Source organism: Strix aluco, chromosome 2, assembly GCF_031877795.1.
Source record: "Strix aluco isolate bStrAlu1 chromosome 2, bStrAlu1.hap1, whole genome shotgun sequence".
Taxonomy (NCBI): domain Eukaryota; kingdom Metazoa; phylum Chordata; class Aves; order Strigiformes; family Strigidae; genus Strix; species Strix aluco.
This window is the reverse complement of record NC_133932.1, coordinates 73,295,532-73,318,696: the sequence shown is the minus strand read 5'-3', so window position 1 is coordinate 73,318,696 and position 23,165 is coordinate 73,295,532. Positions and strand designations below refer to the sequence as shown.

Genomic DNA, 23,165 nt, shown 5'->3' with positions numbered 1-23,165 from the left:
ATTTTAAATGCTTTTATTAAAAATAAAATCAAATCCTTAGCACTCCTCCACACATTTCCAAAGCCTATATCCAGTCAAATAGAGGGAGGAGACTGTGCAGCCCCAGGATCACACAGGAAATATCACTGCATTTTTGACATGATCTTATACTGTATGTATCTACAGCTGTCAGAAAAGGATTCTGGAGTAGACAGACCCTTAGTCTGACTCAGTACAGGCTCTCTCATGTTCATAGTCGCTGCTTAACAGGAAGGATATTGAGGAGAAGTAATTGCACCGACTTTTCTGTTCCTTTTACATGGTCCATTTCTGAGAACTGCAGGCATGCCTTTTAAATTACTGATTCTTTTTTGCTTTCTTTCCATTTTTTTTTTCCAGATGTATTTTTCCAGATTTATTTTGTGTTCTCTTCGCCATGTCTGATACTGGAGCACAATAACCACACCATACTGGCATTTGAAGCCCATAGATTTTAATAATATCCCACCTTTAATAGTTACTTTGATCATTCAGGTAGACATTTACAGGATTATTATTTTCATAACAATGTATTTTCTTCACCATTTGATGCAACATCATTGTTCCAAATTCAGCAATTGTTCAGGAAGTTGTCTCATTACTAATGGTGTTGTGGGCTTCTTTAAATAGTGAACAGTCTTCAGTATTTTTTATCTGTGATCCAAGATACAGAACCACAAAGGGCTTTTTGTTTAGGAACCACTGCATCACTAACTGTAAACCAAAGATACATTAATGTGAGAAATTAGCCATATCTGCGAGAACAAGGAAATTGAACTATAGCACAATTTCATTCCTAATACCAACCAAGAATATGGCTATTTGACGTTAAACATCATATCACTTGGTTTTACAGTACTACAGGCATTTGGGACATAGTGGAGAATGAACTTTGAACACACATTTTAGTGAAAATCTCTAATTAAGCTCTCAACTTGAGTGAGAAATCTGTTCAGATGCTTTTAACTTATTTACATCCATCTCAGCATTAAATCATCTTTTTCATAGAGCCTCAGTAGAGAACAATAATTCCATTTCACAGAAAATGTCAAGATTGTGACATTTATTTTTATTTTGCCCTGGAATGAAAATAAAGCATTCTGAAATTCTGTGCAGAAATAAATATTCTTTCATGTCCAGTCTTTCAGAAATGTTTGGAGAGTATTGAAATAGTTTGTCTCAAACATAGTAAAATTTTTCATACTTGGAAATGTTAACAATTAGTGTTGACTTTTTATTTTTGGACCTAGATGAGTTCAAGAGTGGCCATTTCAACACCGATCAGGTTGTCATTTAGGGGTATGTCTACACAGCAATCAAAGATGTGTTATAAACAAACCAAGCTACTTCTAAACTCACTGGCTCAGGTATCCAACAGCAATGCAGTTGTGACTGCACAAATTCCCACTCCTCAGTAATGACTCAAAGTTCTTGACAGGACTCATGCAGCTCACCATGAAACTCTATAGAGCCATGTGTGTTGATGGTGTTCCAGTTTCAGCATTTTGTGGGGCTGAATGGAGAAACAAGACAGTTAGAAAGGGACTGGGAAAAAGACTTGGTCATAAGTGTGAGGGTGCCCTGACCCTCATGCTCTCTCCACATCACTGCACTCTGCTGTTGAGAGGGTAGGAGAGTGTTTGGAAGTGGAGCACTGGAAGTAGGAGTAGCAATTTGGGGAATCTGTCTTCTCCCTGAGGGCACTAGTGAGTGGGAAAATAAACCTTCAATTTCAGCACTCTTTTGGATTGAGTTTTCACTCTATTTTAAAATGCAAAACATGAAAATGAATTTTATCCTTTATGTGGTGCAATTTTTAAAAGAAAAAACATATGAAAAAGTTAGATCTGAAGTTCCACATTTCATTATTTCTTTTAGCTCTTTCCTTAAGGGCTGGTTGCAGTATGATGCTGACATACTAGTAGTATGTAGTGACAGTTTTTAGCCACAGGTTGGCTATATTTGTGTACAGTATGGATGTCTATCACACTGCATCTGTGATATCCATATGTTCTTGCTTTGAGGTTCACAGAGGTGTCATTGACCATCACTGTATCCCTTCAAAATGAACTTAAAAAGAAGCTAAAGAAATATCTAAATTCAATTTTTTATGTTAGAAGCTCACTTCAAAAGCAATTTGGGAATGTTGTCTGAGAGATTTTCCAGAATAGCTGTCCTTGTTTGGTGGGCAGGATTACAGTACAGGTGATCCAAAAATATTCCTTGGATTGTCCCTCAGGATCTGCTCAAACAATTTATTTGCCCAGTGCAGACACTTACACTAAGACTTCTGCATTGCAGTCGACGCCAGAGCTGGTATGAGAGATATCCTGAAAAATCTCTGTAGAAGTATACTGTGGGAAAAGTAAATAGAACTGATGTGATGCTGTTGGCAGTAGCAAATCCCTGTCTGTTTGTTTGTTTGGGGGGTTTTGTTTATTTTTACAATATTTGCAACTGTGAGGGGGAGGAAGGTTGAGACAGTGTCTCATCACATAATTCCTTCCAACAGCAGCTAAAGCCCAGCAGTAATGGCTGTTCTGTTACTGAGATACCACACACAAATGTAAACAAACTTAAATGTCTGCCTTCAGAAAGAACTGCTGCATCCACATTAGTTAGAAGAAAGCAGTTTTTAAAAGTGAAGCTGTGTTTCTTACTAAATTGCCTCCTCCTTTTCCAGCACACCAGCAGTTTTTTAACCACATAAACAAGAAATAGACTCTTTGGTCAGCCAATCAACGCACCTAACAGTAAACAAAACTATTACAGAGTAAAATCATCTACTTTTTTCCATATTAGACTTGAAAAGGTGGGCAACATGGGAACCTGGAGGGAAGAAATGTTTCTCCTAAGGCAGGAAATTGTTCCAAGGAGTGCTGCCCTCCTTCCTGCCCTCTGTGGTTAGTAATGGACCTCAGAAAGGCCTGCAGAGTTCAGTTCCTAGAGAAGATGGAGTAAATGAGACTTCCAGTCTCTGAAACACATGCACTGGCTGGTCTCTAGCACACTTGCTGCATTGAGAAAGTATTTCAAGTTCTTGCTCAGATACTATCAAGTAGGAGAGGTGGCAGCCTGTTCAGATATTCTTCATCCATTACCAGTATTTAAGAAGATGTTTTTCTCCACTTCAGCAGCAGTATTCTTTTGTTTCATATTGGGAACAATCTGGAGTCCTCCAGATGGGGAAAGAAGTCACTTGCATTATCTATCTCCCCCACCAACTCTGAAAGTTTACCTGACCCAGAGATGTCCCTATCATTACTTCTAGGAAGGAGGGAAGGGTTTGAGGCTTGTGATGATTGTCACTGAAATAAATGTAAAATAAGAGCACAGTCTTTCCACCAGCACAAATCCATCAGAGAAGAAAGCAGAAGAAACCTTTCTGTTCTAAGTGTATATTTTCCATAGCTGTGAAGTGATTTACAAAAAACTGATTGAGCTGTTGGTTCTTAAGGTCTGAACCAGACCTAGGAGTTCCTGCAGTTGCTTCAGAGACTTCCTTCTCACTACCAGCCTTATCTTCTGAACTCTGGCTGATTGGTGTCACACTAACATGATATTCCTCAGAGGAGCTCTTTACCTCCAGCAGTGAGTTTGCCACTTGATGTTCTTCATTGCCTGCATCTCCTCTCTTTACTTTCCAGTGTTCATACAGAGCTTCCACAAATGCAGCTTCCCAGAGCAAATAAGTGGTTTGTTTCTGTATTTACCTGCGCTGTTGAAGAATGCAGCTTCAGGAGTGGCTTGTAACACCATCTGATAATTCCATTTACACAGCTCAGAGAGAAAGGGTGCTGGAAGTGATAGTACAAATTCATTGCTGCCTATCCTAGGAGCATCATTGCAGGGGGAAAGCCTAGACAATTGCTGCTGTAAGGGCAAGCTTTGTGAGGTGAAATAAATCAATGAATAATTATTGCCTCTGACGGCAGCGGCAGCCAGCAGCACAGCTATAATGGTGAGACAGGCAGTACACGCTAATAGACTGGGGGAATCCTGTCTTGACAGTTTTCATCCTGCTCCATTTCTTTCAGCAAATAAGATGCATATGTTTGCTTCCAGCTCTCAGCAGACAAAGTAAACAGCCATGCTACAGCAGATCACAGTGTGACTTCATGTGGGTAAACTGAACTACTCTGAAGCAATATGCATTTATCCAATGAAAGGACACCCAAAACAACATGTGCTGAGGGTAGCTAGCAAACACCATGGACAAGGAATGGCTCAACAATAAGTCAACAAAACAGGAAGTGCCAAGGGCAATTGTCAAGGTGCAACAAAACACAGTGGTAAACACTCGAGCCAAAATAAAATGGCTTGTTCTTATTTAACTTTCCTCTCCCTTTCCTTCATCAAAAAATATTTGCATAACTTCTGCAGTGGCCATCTTTTTTCTTTTTTGCCTCACTTCACAATGTCCACTTAGCACAGTAAATGTAACAAATATTCAGGGTTGGCTGCTAGGATTCAGTGTATTCCTGACTCTTCCAAGAAAGAGTGAGAGCACAGATCAGGAATCCCTTCTGTCTGTCTTGTCTATCAGATCCTGGCTAATAGTATCCTTCAGTTCTCTTATTCATATGTATAATGACAACCTGCTTGATTTGAAATTTCCATTTTGCTGGATGCCAGCCACAGGTTTCAAGGAAATCAAGCTATTTAGCTTTTCAATTCCATGGTATCCCAGGTACAAAAAGCTTCTCCTCCTGTATTACATTAATTTATCTGCTAGAATATATGTGTTTTCCAGATTTCATAGTTACTAATAAAGTGTAAATAGCTGTGGATCCCAATAACTAAAACCACATATTGATTATTGGTTACAGAAAAGTCATGTTTGCCATGGATAAAGAAATAATGTTTGACATTATCCTGGGATTTATTAAAGGCATTAAATGATAAGAAGTGGAACTATTTCCCCCCCTTTTTTTTTTCACATATTTCTTTCCATAATTATATGTGTTATATATTTTTGTAGGTTTCATTTCTTTGTGGAAAAACTTTTAAGCTTTTTCTATACTATTTGTGGTTTCTGTTTTATGGGGCCAATGATTTTGTCAACCAGGACAGAGACTGTTTCTACTTTAGGACCTAGATACATCCTACCTAGCTTATGGCACTGAAATTCCTCAGCTGGGAAGTCAGCTTTAGTTCTCTGTTTAATTAATGAAAAGGAACATGTGCCTTAAAAGGATGGTATGAGTCTAATAAGATCAAGAGGGTGTATGACTTCCATTTACACTAGCGCAAAACTAGGGAAAGCCTGCTCTCCCCATACAGTCAGGAAGAAACTTTTAAATATGCCGTCAACAAAAACTGTACAACAGTTCAGTGTCCCACTAGCCCCATCTGCTTTGATGTTGCTTTTCTTCCATATTTTTTTCCTTTTTTTCCTGAGATGGACTTAATGTTGACCACTCATTTTTGATTGTGGTAACTAGTGCTGTCAAGGTGAAGGGCTTTGTCTGTTTTAGTAAATGAGCCATTGCCAGGAAATCTCCTGGGTATGGCAGCTCAATCCTCTATGCAGTCAAAGTGCTAGAGCAGTACCTGGCATGGTTTTGGACCTGGCAGTCTGGCTCCCTTCCAGACAGATCTGAGCATGGTTCAGGAAATGGCACAGGCCAGGGACTATTCCCAGTAGACAACTTGGATGCAGCCTCTCTGTTGTGAAGGGCAAGAAAGTGTAATAGCATAGACATGCGTGTCTTACTATTTGCCTCAGGGCCAGAGAACAGTGATGATCACATCTGAATTACCAGGATAGACAAAGCAAGAGGCCCTCTGTTTTTGCCCAGTATTATGGATCCCTTGGTGCTTTGGCAGTGCTGCACAAAGTATCCAAGGTAAGCATGAATCTGATCCAAAACCCACTGAAAGAAGTGGAGGGCTTCTGTTGTTATTAATGAGTTTTCAGTCAGACTGTAAATGAGCACTAAATGTTAAAAGGAGAAGGATTTGAAAAAAAAAAAAAACATATCAAGACAGATATTCATTATGGATATACCTACTTTTAAAGAAAGGAGGGCCAAACCAAGGGCTTTGACAGAAAAGAAAAATGCAACCCAACTAGGTGAGTTACTGCTGGGCTTTTAATAACATACTGGGTTTGCATGTCTTGCTGCACAGTCTGTGGTGATTCCACCTAAATACTGATATCAGTCATTGATTTATACTTTGCTTTAGGCTTTATTAAATAGGCTAAATACATAATACAAACTTAATAGTTTCTCAAAATGTTTCAGTATTGCACTTTAATCTGTCATCTGAATAGAGACTGTACTGGCCCATTTTCTAATTTGGTGATAACAGCATTAATTCAGCCTAAGTACTACTTATGAAATAACTATGACGTTTGGGACCCTACATTTTATGTTTGAGAAAAAAGAGCTTTATAATAGGATATTTGGAAGTCATAACTCAATTGAAAGAGTTTAAGTTATTCTTTTGACAAAAAGGTTATATCATGTAGACTTTCAGTGCATTTGGTTTCTTTTAAGAGTGAGATAATGACTCAAAAGGAAAATGAAAAGCAGATATATTAAATATTTTCCATGATTGCCATACTCTGACTTTTCTTTCCAAAATAAGTGAAATTTTAGTCCATCCTATGCCTTATAGCTTTGTCATGAGTTTTAAACTCAGTCTTTTCCAGAAACACTGAGAATAACAAACAAATGTGGATTTTGTGAGTTGCCTCTTTTGCATACCTTTCCTCTTACACTTTTCAAGTAATGTTGATGTAATTAGTTATATGGGCTTATTGGAATACAGAGCTTGCTTGTAAGGAAATAACTGTTACACTTTGATTTGCCATACTCTGATTAAATGCACTGTACATGTGATTGCTTCCAGTTAGTAACTATGCTGCAGTTGAGGGGAAAATTTTGCCCCCAGTCCAAATATCCGCACATCCCTGTAGTCCATACATCCTCATTAACTGCAAGATTAGTCAGAACAGAATTTGACTGAGTCAGAGGTATCTTTCTGGCAAAGTCAGTCTACTGAAATAATCCAAATGCTGTTCACTGTTGCAAAGAACCTGTAGGTTTTCACTTAAAACTTATATTCCTTTTATAATCATGAACTCCCACTATGCTCTTACAGCTGATACCTCTCTGTAGCTAGTCTCTCACAAGTAGGCATGGATGACTCTTCAAATAACATTTATTACTAACTGGAAACTGTTAAGATGCTGTTACTTAAAAAAAAAGGAAAAAAAAGTTGAAACCTGGTAAATAATCCTTCCATCTGGTGCGAACAGCAGAGCACAAGTCTGAACAACAAGCTAACGTTCAGTGTGTTGGTGAAGATGTTCAACTGTAGGAACCATAGCTTTTTCTTTTCCTCTCTCCTAAAGTATTTCTGATAGTTTCAGAAAGCTAAGGGGTAAGAGAGCAGTGCATACTTGTATCTGCAGAGATTCATGGAAGCAGGGAGAAGTTGACATTAATGTGGAGAAAAGTCCAAACTTCTGTATTAGGTGACTGAGAAAACATGAGGGTGAAGTTAATTTCAGACCAATATTTGATAGATAAAATAGGAATCAGTAGGAATTTTCTAAGTCTTTAGTGTTAACAGAGGGCTTGCCTATATCTCTTATAATTGCCCACAGTATTCCTATCTAAGATACCACTGTGCAATGATAAACTGTGTGAAATAAAATATTATGATAAAAAGTCAGGAGACACCTTTGTTATGCTCAGGGATATTTGGGGTAGCGGAAGGCAGGACAGAGAGGGATACCCCAGTACAGAAGATAAAGTCAGGGCCTTCTGGCATGATAAAGCTATTGAAAAAGGAGATGCAAAGTGCTACATCTGGGAAGGAATTACCTCTTACAATGATATAGGCTGGGGACAGACTGTCCTGGGAGCAGCTCTGGGGAAAGGGTGCTGGACGCCCTGGGAGCTGGGCAGGAGCTGGCAGTGAGCCCTGGCAGCAGAGATGGCCAGCAGCATTTGGGGCTGAATTAGCAGGAGCACAGCCAGGAGGTCAGGGCAGGGGTTGTCCCGTCTGCCCAGCACTCATTAAATCACATCTGGGTACCATGGCCAGTTTGGTGCCTCCCAGTGCAGAAAGATACCAATAACCTGGAGTGAGTTCAGCCCCGTGACACTCAGGGCTGGAGGGTGTCCCCATGAGCAGAGGCTGGGGCATCGGGGCTTGTCCAGCCTGGAGCACAGGTGGCTTCAGGGGCAGCTCACAGCCACCCCAATGCCTGTGAGGAGGGGATGGAGAGGGGACAGCTGGGCCCTTCTCAGCCCTGTGTGGCAGGACAACAAGGTACGGCAGGCGTGAGCTGAAACGAGAGGGGTTGAGGCCGGGTACTGATACCTCTCTTGGTGAGGACAGGCAGGCCAGGGGGCAGGCAGAGGGACAGGCTGCCCAGGGAGGTTGGGCAGGCTCCATCTTTGGGGGTTTCAAGACCTGTCTGGGCAAAGCCCTGAGCAACTTGTGTCTAACGTCACAGCTGGCCCCGCTTGGAGCAGGGGTGCACAAGGAACCTCCTGAGGTCCCTTCCAACACGAATTACCCAGTGATCCTAGGTAAGTTTTGTTGCACTGGGACAGTGCACTGGTTGCACCTGACTAAAGCATCCTCTTGTTATCCTATTTATAGAAAAGATTTTCTTCAGAAACTCCCCCATTTTACACAAAGTCCAAAATAAATGAACAGTACTTGTTTGCTAGGGATACATTCTGGCTTCTCCAGGAGTCTTTTAGAAGTTAGCCAACCTATGCGGCTATACTTTTTCCGTAGACTCACATGAATCTGTTCCAAGGAGCTGAAGATGCCTATATATAGGAAATTAGTGCAAGTACCTTTATATAATCCAGATTACTTTGAAACAAAATACAGGCTTCTTTCCCACACCCAAGATTAATTAACTAAGAAACAATGAAGTGTATTTTTACTATATAGTCTTCTATTTAGAAACTAAAGGTGTGCATTTCTTACAATGACTGAATAGAGCAAATGGGATAACAGATCTCTATCTAGATAGTTGTCCCAAAAGATACACTGCATATCTGTCCACTACTTGTTTCTGTCAATTTCGGATGATATTTCAGCTCAGTAGTAGCTATCCACAATTCTTTGTAGTATTTCATCTTACAGGTATAAAGGAGAAATGACAACCTTTTTTTTTTTCCAAGAGCCCTTCATGAATGCCATGAAAAGATATCAGTGCACCTATGAAACAAAAGGCTTCTGCAAATAGGAATGCAAGGAAAAGTCTTTCTACTTGCACATTCTCAAATGAATTGCAGATGTCAGGCAAATCAATAAATCTTTCGGATATCAAGAAAAATAAGGATCCCAGCCACTTCCCTCGAGACTCTTTATGTAAAAGGTGGCACAATAATTATGTAGGTGGATTATGATCTATAGGCAAGTGCACTGACTATTAACATCTAAAAGTGACATTTCCTTTTCAGACAAATTTAATATGAGCTGCAAAGATGCATTTTGAAGTCAACTTGCTTGTACAAAAGCTAAATCAGGCATGCTCTTATAATTGTACTGTATGCATTTTCCAGCTCAGACTCTGGTTCTACCGCCTCTCCCAAGTCAGTTACTGTGGGTAGAGCTGGCCTAATTTTTTCAATACTTAGCACATTTGCCTAAATATGCAGTTTATGAAACAGTGCCACTGAAACACTCCAATCAGATCTGGCAAAAAAGAATGATCAGGGAATGAGGGCAAGGGAGGGAGAAAAAAAAAAAAAAAAAAAAACAACATTGAAATGTTTTATTCTGACAGCTTGGAAATTAACTTTTTGACTTTTCAAGACAGCTTTTTTGTTAGAAGAGGAAATGTTAAGAAAGATTCAGAGTTAGATAACTGAAAGCTAAGCAAAAATAAGAAAGCCCTTTTCAATGAAACATTTCAAGTTAACCAGAATTGATATATAGTTTCACTAATTCATTTTTTAAATGTTGGTACTTTGTAAACCAGGTGGGGTTTTTTTAGTCCAGGCATAAAAATGAAAAATCGACCACGCATTCAACATGTTACCTTGTGAAAAAATGTTTTTCCTGTCCCCTTGAAAAATGCTGGTGTACTCAAGACTTACAAGAATATATTGTATCTTTGGGAGAGCTGAGCATGTCATTGGAAGTATGGATGAATGCTGTAATGTTGGTTTTAATAGCTAGTCTTTTGACCTCTGTTAGTTATTGCTGTCATTATGGCAAAGCTTAAATAGACACAACCAAAAATCAAGGAACAGCTCTTCGAGAGCTGTCATGGAAGAAAAATTTCCATTTTAGAGTGCTAAATGAGGGCCTCTGCACCCAGGCCAGCCATAATATGTCAGCCCTGCAGCTAAGGCCAGCTCTCAAAGAGTGTTGAAAGAGGAAAACTGAAACGGAGATAAACAGAGAGAGAACTGAATTCAGCTTTGCCTTCCATGAAACAAATCTGATTATGGCAAGGAAAATGTATATATGTTCACCACAAAATGAAAAGAAACACAGAAGAGAGAGAGAAATCCATCAAAAAATGCATAGCCTTGCCAGTGCAGCATCTCATGCAGCCTCATCAGCCCAGCCACACAGGGGTGGAGTGGAGATACCCAGGGATACCAGAATTGCAGTGGGGGTCCCTCATACTATTGCCATTTGCACACAGGCTTGTCTCCCATCTCCAAACCTGCCTTCAGCCCCTGAGCTCTAGTGGGGAGCACCGCTTGGGCACACCTGATGGCTGAACCCTCTTTCTTGTGGTGCACTGGGTTGACAAAGCCAGGCAAGCTCAGAGCAAGCTCTGGGCACTTTGCTGTGAGCTGTTTTGCTTTGTATGGATGTGTCATCAGTTAGAGGGGGAAGAAGGGAAGGGGTTTGCCCTTCTCTTTGAAGAAATGTCTCTGCATTGTACATAGCTTTGGAACTCCCACAGGATCAGACCCCCTCTTGATGTCTTGAAGAAATTTGACTAAAAGGCTATGACATGAAAACCTGGAACTTTACGGAAAGTGACAGTTGATGGCTGCAGAGCCCTGAGGCAGGGTGAATAATGCCCACAGGGAGGCTCTGTTGGGAGGAATCTTGGTACATATGGTCTCATATCAAAAGCCACTTTGTTTCTTGTGGGAGGAGATAAGAAAAGAAAACAAACCCATGTTATAGCTGTGGCTAGTATCACCTAATGCAATGGTAAAAAGCATTGCAGTGGTGACCGAGGTATATGAACTCATGTGAAATAGAATAGAGTCTGAAGGAGAGGCAATGTAAACATTTGTTGAGTTTTATCAGCTGAAATTTGTGTGAAAAGAAACATTGCAAATGAAATTTCATTAATGCCTTTAACTTCCATAAACTGTAAATGGCTACAAGTGGAACACCAGAAAAAAAAACCAAAAACAAAAAACAAAAACACCCAAACACAAAAAAACCACCAAACACCAAAAACCTCTGCAAAAATCACTGACTTAAAAATCACTTCCACATTTATCACTGGACTTGTGAATTTAGTGATTCATTAAATTAATTTGATAAAGTAATTTGGTTTCTCTGTATTAGTTTTTTCTACTTATATGGGAAAGCCACTAGTTAATAGGAAGCTGATGAGCTTTTTCTTTGTTTGTGTCAGGTGCTGAAACTAATCTGAACTTGAGGAGCAGGGAAGATCCAAGTGCATCAGATATTGGATCTGAAACCCAGGATAAAAATGCAAATAACCATGGAACTCAGTCATCTAATCCACTGTCCAGTTCTGTGACTGCTGAAAATGGAAATTCAGTATCAAATGGTAAGCAGTTTTTAATCCCAAAGCTCTTCTGACATAAAATTGCTGAAGTGCTTCCTTGAATGAGCTTTTTAAGTTATAGTCAAGCTGGAATCTTCTGAGTTGTGAAATATGTGTGTCTCTGGAACTGGCTTAACTTTGTATGTGTGAACTGATAAGCCCCTCTCCAATAAAAGCTGAATGTGAAGAAAATAAAACAGCCTCTGTTGAGGAATTTGTAATTAGCTCAGCTCCAAGTCTATAAGAAGCCTGAGGCATTGAGGACTGAGATTTCAGATTTCTCATCCTATAATCAATACAAATGGGACAGAAAATGGAAAAATCAGAATCTCCCTTTTCTACAGGTGCCTTACTAATGAGTGACAAATTGTTTATCATTGCTACAAGATGATCAAAATGATGCAAGAACAATGACGGAAAGAATGAAAGCTTTCAAGGTCCTGAAAGCGTAAATCCTAAGGATATAACACCTGTATTACATAAAATCACACAATACAAATACACAAGTATGAACAGACACAAGACAAATAGAAAATATTTATGGAATGTGAAGAAGCAGATGTCTAAATACTTGCATGGCACTGAGTACACCTATCTTCATGCAGAAAACTTAAGTCTAAATATGGTTTGTGTAAGCAGAACAGTTGTATAGCCTTTATTGTTAAGGGTAGAACTACACATAATGCAGTTGGTAGTCTGAGAGCTATATGGGAAAAATCAAAGGGAAAAAAATTTAGGTCAAGTGAAAATTGCATTTTGTTTAACAAATATGCTACCCTTCCTTTTAATAAAAAGGCTGGAGTATTGTGCAATGTTAATATGCAATGTTTTGAAATGAAAACCCATGCTTTATTATCAAAATGAAACATTTCAAAATCAAATAATTCCTTTCTTTTCAAGAAAACTTATTCTCAAAATTCTGGAGTGCTTGGCCAAAATAATTCTTCCTGCTCTCTCAGATAATCAGAGCAGAAAACTCATCCAGTCTGAGAAGTTATGAGTGTAAAGGTGCATTCATTCCTGCGTGGAACCAGGAGGAACACACTGAGACAGAAGAAAAAAGCCATCTTTGTCCATTACAACCATGTCCCCATTTGTATCAATATAATAATTTGGGGAGGAGGAAAGCATATTTTCAGTATGTATAACAGTCAGACTGTTAAATTAATGCAAAAACTGTGGGTAGACCAAGTCTTTGATTCCTTTCTATGACGTAGGATTTTAACCACATATTCTGATGTCCTAATGGGACCTGTGGGACATCAGCTTTTTATAAGAGGAATCATTTTATCCCCAGACCTGTTAACTGGGAGTTTAATCACAAGAGCCGTGTTTATTTCAGCTTAGGAATGAAATGATGCTTTACGTTTATAATTTGTGATGATTATAATTAAGTTAGTAAACGATCTCAGTTACTGAACTATATAGTCGGTGCTTGAACAAAAGGCCAATTAATACGTGATATGGGTGCTTGGAACTGTGTGAAGTTTTTACCAGTGTATTTGTAACCACTAGTAGTCAAGTCTGTTCATATTGATAATATACAGTATCTACTATGTCTAAACTAATTATTTTTAAACTATTTGCAAATGGAAAGTTTAATCATAAAGGTGTAATGTCATGCAATGGAATTTTCCAGTAAGATATTTTTTCCATTAAAAACCACTGATTCATCAAACCTGAACTTTTCATGGAAGGTTACCAATTTTGATGCAGCTTTGATAAGGAATGATTTTGATATTCACTGTATACTATGAGTAGAAAAAAAATTCCCTTTGAGTGTGGCAGTATCCCGCTGGGTAAGGAATTAGCATTATTTGTGGTAATTCAAGGTTCAAATCTTTGTTTTGCCTATCAGACTGTTGTATAAATGATGCAAGCTTTTATTTTACCCTGATGCAGAGAAAAAACAGATTATAAATTTAGTGATACAGAATGCTAGTTTACCAGCCACCCTTAACAATAATTGAAAGAGTTGACAATATGGAAAACTTTGGTGTACTTTGATTACATGAATTCATAACCAGTTTTCCAATTTCCTTAGGAAAAAAAAATTTCCAGGATTCAACCTTACGATCTTCATGATTTTGAAATCTGTGTCTTATTGGATATATCTAGGCAATACTGATATTGTAGAATGTGCCATGAGATGTTTCTATGTAAAATACTTTTTCATTTGTTACTCTATCCCAAACTCCTCTAGCTTTGAGGAAAATAAAACCTGAAATGCATTATTAAATATTTGATACCGATATTACAAAATTCTTGAATAGTGTAATGTGCTTCCCACTGTTACACAGTGCAACTATATAATCTACTTTCCACTGGTAGAACTAAAATCTAGATTCATACATCACTCATATGAGTTAATACAGAAGCAATTTCTTAATTAAGACTAGTCTTTTACTGTCATGATGAAGTGTAGGCACCACTCCTCTGAAGCATCATGAACTTAAAGGCACTATGGTCATAAGAATAATCATTTTGATGAAGATGTTAATCTTACTTATAACCTGATGAATTTTTTAGAAAACCATTACTAAGCAGCTAAAAAGCTGGCTGGCTCAGCTTCCAAACAGATTAATGCTGTGTTGCTTTCAGAAGATGAGTTTAATTTCTGGCACGGCTGTTAGTTCAGAATTTTAAGAGAAGTTGCTTTTTCATTCTGTATAATGTAATCCTCCTCTTCTTTAGTTTATCTTTAATATTAGGAGTAACAACTTTCTACAGCTCTGTACCATCAAACTGTGACTTTTCTGCTACAAATCTTCCACACTGACCAGAGTTTTTAGTGTGAAAGAAAGCTTTTTTCATTTTCTAGTACAAACACAAAGAGTAATCAGAACGCCTATAATAACCTTTTATGTTACAATGCTGAAAGTTGTAATCCTAAATCACCCAAAATAGCAGATCCTCTGGTGGGAGACACTCAAACACTGCAGGTAGTTTACTGAAATTTGTCTCATTTCCAACTACTACCTAATAGGATCTAGAGAAGTGTTTAATCATTGAGTGAAATGTTTAAATATGCCCACTATAATAAGTGACTGACGTGACCTAACCTTTGTCAGTGAAAAGGATAAATTTCCCAGATATCTGACAGTTCTTTACCCCCAGTGGAGTGTGTTGTAGAGGTACTTACTCTGTGTAACCCAAGTGAAAATTGCAGTCGGTTTTGTATAGATGAGACAGCCCTGTTGGATGAAGGAGCACTGGGCTGCATTGTGCCTAATGCTCATACCGACACGCATTTTGCACAGTGCTGTTCATCCAGCTCCGCTGGCACGCTGCTGTCTCGTGAAGGAAGTCTCTCTGGTTATTCCTCTTCTCTTCAGTTATAACTGGGGTCCACTGCTTGTGTGTGGAGATCCATGTGAACAGACTCACCATATAGTTTACGCAGATTAACATAAGAGTAACTGTAAGAACCTGTCTGTTTCACCAAAAACCCTATGCATTATTCAGGTAAGGGGATTAGTCTTGTCTCACTTCAGCTGTCGAGAAGGTAGCCATTCTGTCTAAGCAAGTCACCTGTGGGCTAAGTCTGATATATAGTCTCTTGAAACTTAACACTAGGTCTAAGCACATCAGGCAACAAGTCGCAGAATGGGAGAGGTGTCACAGAAGATAACCTGAAAAAGGGCATGTGTCCATGACACAGGCTACATGCTGTCGAGCACAGAGCCTTACATCTTGCCTTTCCTGGTGACGCCTCTTTCACACTATAGCAGCCAATGTACCGAGTGGAGCTGATAAGTAGATCCAGCCTGTGTGTGAATGCAGAATCATGGAAGAAGGTAGAAAGTTTAGGAAATGATGTGTGGCCACAGTTGCAAAGACCCAGAGACTCTGTGGTGTTTCTTTTGTTTTGGAAATATAGATGTTCAAGGCCAGAAAGTGCAGGGTCTCCAGTTTGGAGGTAGCAGAGCCTATGAGACTAGAAGTTCTCTGGAACCACAGAACGACTTCTAGATGTCCAGTGATCTAGATTTCAGTATTTGAGATGCAAGCTGTCTATCTGAAGGATCCTAAGAGAAGTATCTGAGAACAGGGCAGAAATGGGAAATAGGAAGTATAGGAAGAAGATCAGGGACTGAGTGTGGGATGTCCCTTTGAAGCAATATAGAAAAGGCATTACAGGAAGTAAGTGGGTAAAGGATTGGGTTTCTAGTTTGAATACACATATTGTTTTGGACAAGGCCTTATTCTTATGGCATACATTTCTTTCATTTAACTTCTCCAGATAAAGATTATTGATTGAATCATTTTCCTTACTATAATTTTCACCACCACATATAATTACAGTACTAATGTTAGCAAGCATGATTTTGCCAAAAAATTGCCAAATTAGACTTACTTTCTTAATGAGAATAGTTGCAAGAAAGCCCAGTCCAAATGGTGTAATTTGTGCTCCAGCCTGAACCCCTGATTAACTTACGTTCTTGCTCCTGCCCCTGCTAAACAGATACTTCCAACCTTGTGCTGAATTAAGCAAGGTCTTATTCAGTGCACAGCTGTGGTATCCTAATATTTACTTAGGTGTATGTAAAGGAAAAGTCTCAGAATGTAATCAACTACTCCAAACTTTATCTTTTCAAACTCCACCAAGCCTCTGCTTGCCATTTCTGTGATGACATGCTGTTGCTGTACATGGAAACTTTACTTATTTGATAAGACCTCTTATCAAAGTGTTTTTCATAGAAATAAACAGAAAATCATTGGTAACCTTATTCTTAGCTCAAGGCTGTCAGGGATGGTAGATCCTAAAGTGCATGAATATAGTGCAAAAGCAGTATCTTTTTCAAAACATGCTGCTTGCCTAGGAAAGTATTTTCATTCATTTATGGTGGTATAGAATCATGCAAATATTTTACATTATATCTCTTATTTGAATTAAATGAATAACACCTACTTTAAAAACATTTTGCTTTAAAATATGGATAACTTTGTTTGAGATGTATCCAGACTGAATCCATGTGAATAAATTATTTGTTCAGGAAATTATTTGGAAAAAGGAGATTTGTTTTGTGTTGACAAAGACTAGATTTTTGGAGGGAAATTATTTCAAGCATTTCATTTGACCAGAAATATGTGATTTTGCTGAGGGAGAATTTTAAGGTGGAGGACAGGGAATTTAATATAGGTAAAAAACGAATAGTTGTAACTTACATCTATTTTACAGGCCTAGCCTACTGAAGACCTTGAACATCAGCCCTTGCCCCAGTACATACCTAATCATGGATCAGCTTCAAAAAGTCATAACTGTACCCCAAAATAACACATAGTTCAAATCACTGAGAGAACAGGGTCAGACTCCATCTCTGCACCTGGCAGAAAGGACTGAAATGCTGGATCCTCACAAGATTTGACCTGGCTCCTGAGCTGCAAGCAGGGGTTCCACCTTCTTCACTGCCTCTGTGGGTCCAGAGGAAGTCCAGATGATTTGAAGCTGTAGAAAAAGATCCATATTTATGAGTAATTTACATAAGCTTTATTCAGAAGAAATAAAGAAACCCCAGCTGTCTATAGATACAAAGCTGCAGAGATGCACCATTATAAGGGAGAAACTAAAAGCAGAGTAGAGAGGCCAAAAAGGAATAAGGATCATTCCTTCTCTTTAAAATTCTTGTTCTGTTTCTCTTGCAGTCAGGTTATTCTATGGGATTATTCATGCAATTTATATTTTCACGAGTTAAATCATATATCAGTAACCATGTAAGAGTTAATGATCATTTATTAAAATAAAATAAATAAAGAAAAATGTAATACTGAAAATAGCAGGTTGGCAGACAAGCATGTTTCACAGTATGTTTCTATGCCAGTTTCATTACTGAACAAGAAACTGACCATGGAACAGAACTATATCTAGTGCAGTACCTAATCTCATAAGTAGTTTATGATTAATTATTGCATTTGAACTTTGTATTGTTTCCATTATGTTCCTGTGTATGTTGTGTATAATATGCAAAGAGTGCGGCTCACCTCATTTTTTCTTATCTAAGAGTTACACATCTAGGCCCAGAATCACCTTACCTAGTTTTAGCTACACAAAAGGTAGATATTTTGTCTAATCAAATACTTCAGATTTTATCCATTTCTAGTTAGTAAATCTCAGGTGATTTACTGAGAACAATTGAACTTGCACATCTCTTACCAGGATGAATCCTCTTCTCATGGTGGCTAGCTCTATTCAGTCAGCTAAAGAAGTAGTGATATGCTGTTTATGGATTCCACAGTAGCATGAAATTTTGAAATATATGCTATACGAAACAATACCAAAATTGCTGGATACCAGACCTACCATGGTGTCTGTGATTCTAGTTTGTGAGCGGCTTAATAATGCCTATTGTGGACTCACTGTGTTTCTGCTTCTGCCTTTGCTTCCCCTCATCCCGTCTTTCAGATCCTCTGAAGTGCTATGGGAATGGTCTTTCCACTCCAGCAGAAGTGATGGGGAAGTGCCAGCAGTGAGCCTCGCTCTAGGATCACTGTGCAGAAATGTTTGTTTGTCTTGACTGCAGAGGGAGATAGCCTGGCTCTTTTACACTGGATGACTGTTTTTTACACAGCCAGATTTTGGGCAGCTAATTCCCACATGGATAGTGCACAATAAACACAGGAAATACAAAAAAACCCCTCTGTACTAAGGAGATGAAGTTGTAAGTCCTGGACCTACTATCAACTTCCCATGTAACCTAGAGACATTATTTGAGAGCAGACTGCAGGCCTGTTTTCCATTCCCTTTGCATTGCTTCTGTGATGAAAAGGAGCCAGGGGAAGAGGAGCCAGGGATTTCCGCATTGCAGGAGGAATCCCTGGCCAGTGTATAGGTAATGTGTTATTTGTAGGCTCTTTCAGTACAATTGCTCCTCCTTGAAACCAGCATACATACCTGTGCTGCTGTTCAAAATGGTAAACAATAATTGTTCCAGTTTCAGTAAGCATGGAAATAGTAAATACCCAGGCAAATGTGTGATTTTTTCATTCTTTTTTGGTAAAATATGTCAAGGTCTTTTGAATCTCATGCTGAAATCAACCAAGGCATAAATGTCAGATTATAAATCAGTGTTGTTCTGCTTTAGGTTTACCAGAGGAAAATGAATATTCAAGACTGTCGGTCAGCACTACGGCAGGCTCATCGATTCCAAGACATAGGGAGAGCCACACTAGTCAGGTAAATATTTCATTGACAGTCTACTACAACCAGTAAAAGAGAAAAAAATAATAGTAGCTGTATGTTGAAACCTGTCTTAATTCAAATTTGTGTGTTGGCATTGAAAAATGCAGACTTCTTTTACAGGTTCGTATTGAGCTAAGGACAATAATTAATTTTTCTGGGAGGATAATCATCCTGAAAGGTTCTCATAGTAGAGTTCAAAGCTAATGAAACTTACTGTTGCTGAGGATGCTATTTTCACTGGAAAATAGGTCTCTTCACCCTGAGAGGACCAAGATATTATCTCTCTCAAGATATTCATTCATACCACAAAAAGCTGAATGATAGGAATAAAAGCATAATTATATCATTCTTTTGTATATAAAAGCAGTGAAGACTTTACAAGTGGTCTTGTCTGGTTTTATATAAATATCCACAAGTAAAAATCAAAATAACAATTAAAACAGCAATAGGTACTAAGGTAGTGTGAAGCTTCTTTTAAAATTTCTGTTTAGTTAATGTCACTTTAAAATAACAACACAGAATTAAGTTTGATGTGCATTAAGTGAACAAAAGGGAATAAAATTTGTCATAATGTATTTTCTTCATTCTTTTCTTCAGCATTTTATACCTAATAGGAAACACTACTTTCTAAGTAGCCAACTCAGACATGAATGCATTCAAGAAATTTTGTTTTATTTCACTTAAATGGCATTAGTGTATTCTTCTGTTGTCTTTATGTCTTCAGTCCACTTTTCTAAAAAGGTAATCTGTCATTTATTTGAGATGACTGTAAGAATTTTATGGTAAAGCCCAATATTGTCCAAAGAGAAAATATGTTGGAGCTGAGAGGAATTTCCTTGACTGAAACCTATTTTACTAGAAGGTAAGGGAAGTGCTTTATCACATTTAAGAGCTACTTGTTGTCTGTGAGGGACAGCTGACATTTCATTACAACAAAATACTGGCCCTAATCAAGTGAACGAATGTTTGGCTGTTGACTCCAACAGCAGTGGGATTCGATGTTCAATGTCATATTTGGTCTTCACATAACTTTGAAAAAAAATAGGTTTTAACTGAGTAAATAGGTGAGCAAACTAGTGCAAAAGCCTTCGCTTTTGTCCTTCTGCCCCAGTGTCCAAAGCACAGGCATAACTACAGTGCCTATTCTGAGTTGAAAAATTGTGAAAAATCCACAAATCTTACACTAATCTCTGCAGATACATAAGTGAGGCCAGCCAGAGCTGCGCTGGCATACATAGGCACATACCCATTTTGCACACAGTAACAGATCTTTGCCATCACCATACCTCTCAGACTCTGAAAATGTACTTTGACCATATTGTGAAAACATGATTACAGGTCTTCTATCTCCAGATCAGTATAGTGGATGAGGATATGGGATTATGAAGATGACTGGAGGCAATGTTTTCAATTGTCTATGTTACACTTTTTAATGATCAACAAAATGCTTATTATAAGGCATGAGAGTGGCCAAATAGCACTCTCTAGTGAATGAAAAATCCAAGTCCCAGATGCTACTCCAGTTATAAACCTCACACACTGAGACACTTTTGTCCTGGAGCACCTTACAGTCCTGTTGCTAAAATGCTTGCCTGAGATCAAGGAGGATCATGTTTAAATTGCTACATCAGTACAGTGCATGGAGAGTTAAATGAACTGGGTATAGGGGAGCATTATCTTCTTATCTTTGCAAATGGAAACTGTATCCTTATGTGAAATTAGTCTACAACATTTAAATGTTTTATTTTAGAAGCAAGTCGTTAACCATTTGCAAACTTGTATGTTTGAATTTTTCAAAACTACTTGCCAAAAGCTGAACACGATTTCAATTCAGTACTTTGAAATGTCACTTTTCAGTAAATAGATGTTTTGCCAAAGCGTTTCACAAATCTTTAAAATAGATTCCATGCTATGTACTCAGAATTACATTCAGGGACATCCTTAAATGCAAGCTCAATAAGAACTGTGACAAGTTTAGAGAAGAGACCTGCAGTTCTGTGATATTTGATACAATTGCCTTAATGAATAAACATCTTCCAAATGGTGTTGCCAAAAGAAGAAGAAAAAAGTCTTCCTCATACAAAAAGAAAAAAAAATCTTAAAAAGGTCTGTGCTCACAAGGCTGACAATTCTTACTGTAAAAAGCATTCCTCATCATTTCCAAAGCATGGCATATATTTGAAAATTATTGGTTTTAATTACAGTTGACATTTCTTAGCATGCTGCTGGTGACTCTAACAGCATACAACCCTATTGTAAAAGCCTTTGCCAGGCTTCACTGCAGTAACCTTATCACTTTAAAGTAATTCTTGTGCAGACATATGAAATAATAGGACAGATTGTTTCACAGATCTGTGAAGGTACTGATTGACTAATTGCTTTAGAGAGACAAACATAGACTGGGTCCTTGGATTTCTTGGCAGACACTCTGTCATTTCAGCTAAAGGAAACTGGTTCATTAGCTTTCAGGGACTTCTAATATTTATGGGTTTTTTTAATATCTCCCTGCTAGTTCCTTACTGAAGTGACAGGAGTTAATTTCATTTTTGTCACAGGATCTCAAGGCTCATATACATCCAACTAAAGTTTAGGCATTGTGGCTTACGGTACCATCATGTTGTCACATCAGGTGACAATTACCTGCATCACTGCCTGATACTTCCTGCACATTACAAACCTACACACTTCAGAGAGCAAATTCTTCAGCTCAATATCTGTCGACATGCATTATAAGGATCAATCTTTTAACAAACATTTTTGGAAGCAATTACCAATTATAAAGTATCATGGAGATGGGAACTCAGCAACTTAACTGATCATCTCCAAAGTCAAGTCTGCTGAAAACAAAAAATTAAGTTCACTGTTGGCCATAAATGGTACTTCTCTAGGGCAATTGTTACTTAAAGGTCAATTTTTATCAGAATGAATAAGGACAAAAATTGAAAAAAATTGTTAAAATGCTAACAAAATATTTCTCATTTGGAAGTTATGGAATAAAATTCTACTTAATTCTGCTAGAAAAAGGGGAAGAGTATTAAAAATAAAGTTTGATTTTTGTCTTATCAGAAATGAAAGAACTTACACCAAAAGAAATTAAAGACTTCCATGTTAAAAGAACAAGTATGGTTTTTTTTAAAAGAATACCTTTTTCTTCATGTTGTTCTATGGCTGTTCAGTTGTAAACTTCCAAGTGATTATATCTATAGATTGCAAGTAAGTACCACATAAAAACATAAAGTATCTAAAATCTGATATAACACTGTAACATCATCTTCATCCTCAATAAAGATGAAAAACAAACCATGAATGTGGGGGCCAAACCAGTTACCAAGAAGTTCCATGCACTTTATTTTGGTCAGACAGTAGCTCTTTTAGAAACTATTTGTTAGCAAAGAGCCACACATATTCTTTTCACCAACCCAGCACACCAGCTTCCATGTATTTTGTGCTTTCCTTGTAAACCAAAACATTCTAGTCAAGGAAATCTTCAAAATGCAAACTAGAAATCTTCAGTAAGATGGCACTGCAAGAAACAATATCATAATCTATCCCTATGAGAAAGCCTACTTTGCTCTTAGTGACTAAGCCCACATATATCAGCTGCAAGGACTGCTTCTAACTCAGCTTCTACAGAAAACGTTTTGGTAGCTGTGCTGCGCCTCTTGCTCCCTGAACAGCAGAAAACTAGGAAACTTCCTTTTCCAAACTTGATTTAAAATTACTGATTTAACATTATTTAAATCCTTATTGTTTCAAATTGTTTCAGTGATTTGTTTAAAAAGTTCAGCACTTCCAAATGTGCCTGGATCTGTAGTCTTGAATTCTTATCCCATAATTTCCTTCCAGAGGCAAAGAAACCATGAAAATGGAAGAGATGTTTCTTCTGGTCATTTGTGCCATAATCTTGCTTAGATAGAAAATTTTGTTATGCCTAAGAGTCATTTCTACTCAGTCACACTCCAGGAAGTGATCCCAAAGCCTACTGGAGACTCCACAAATGTTGAAATTGCTTAGCAGGGTCTAAAACTCAAAACCTCCTCTAAAATAAAAAAAGATTTATAAAACATTACCTCTGTGTTCTTTCTCTTTTACACGAAGCATTTCTCAGTTCCTTAGTCAGTACAATGGGCTCTCTTCTCCAAACTGTATTTATTGCTTCCTCTGTTCTCAATAGCTCCTATGAGTGTGTATGTTTAAAAGATAGAGCATAAA

The 23,165-nt window shown here is 38.0% G+C and overlaps 1 protein-coding gene across 3 annotated transcripts in view; it reads left to right on the top strand.

Moving 5' to 3' along the window:
• Window positions 1-23,165, top strand: part of MYO16 (myosin XVI) — a 402,721-nt gene that overhangs the window by 363,676 nt on the left and 15,880 nt on the right. For all 3 annotated transcript variants that reach the window (XM_074815323.1, XM_074815322.1, XM_074815321.1), the window contains exons 33-34: window positions 11,618-11,776; window positions 18,856-18,947. In XM_074815323.1, the coding sequence (XP_074671424.1) occupies window positions 11,618-11,776; window positions 18,856-18,947 (251 nt within the window). The remainder of the gene's footprint in view (window positions 1-11,617; window positions 11,777-18,855; window positions 18,948-23,165) is intronic.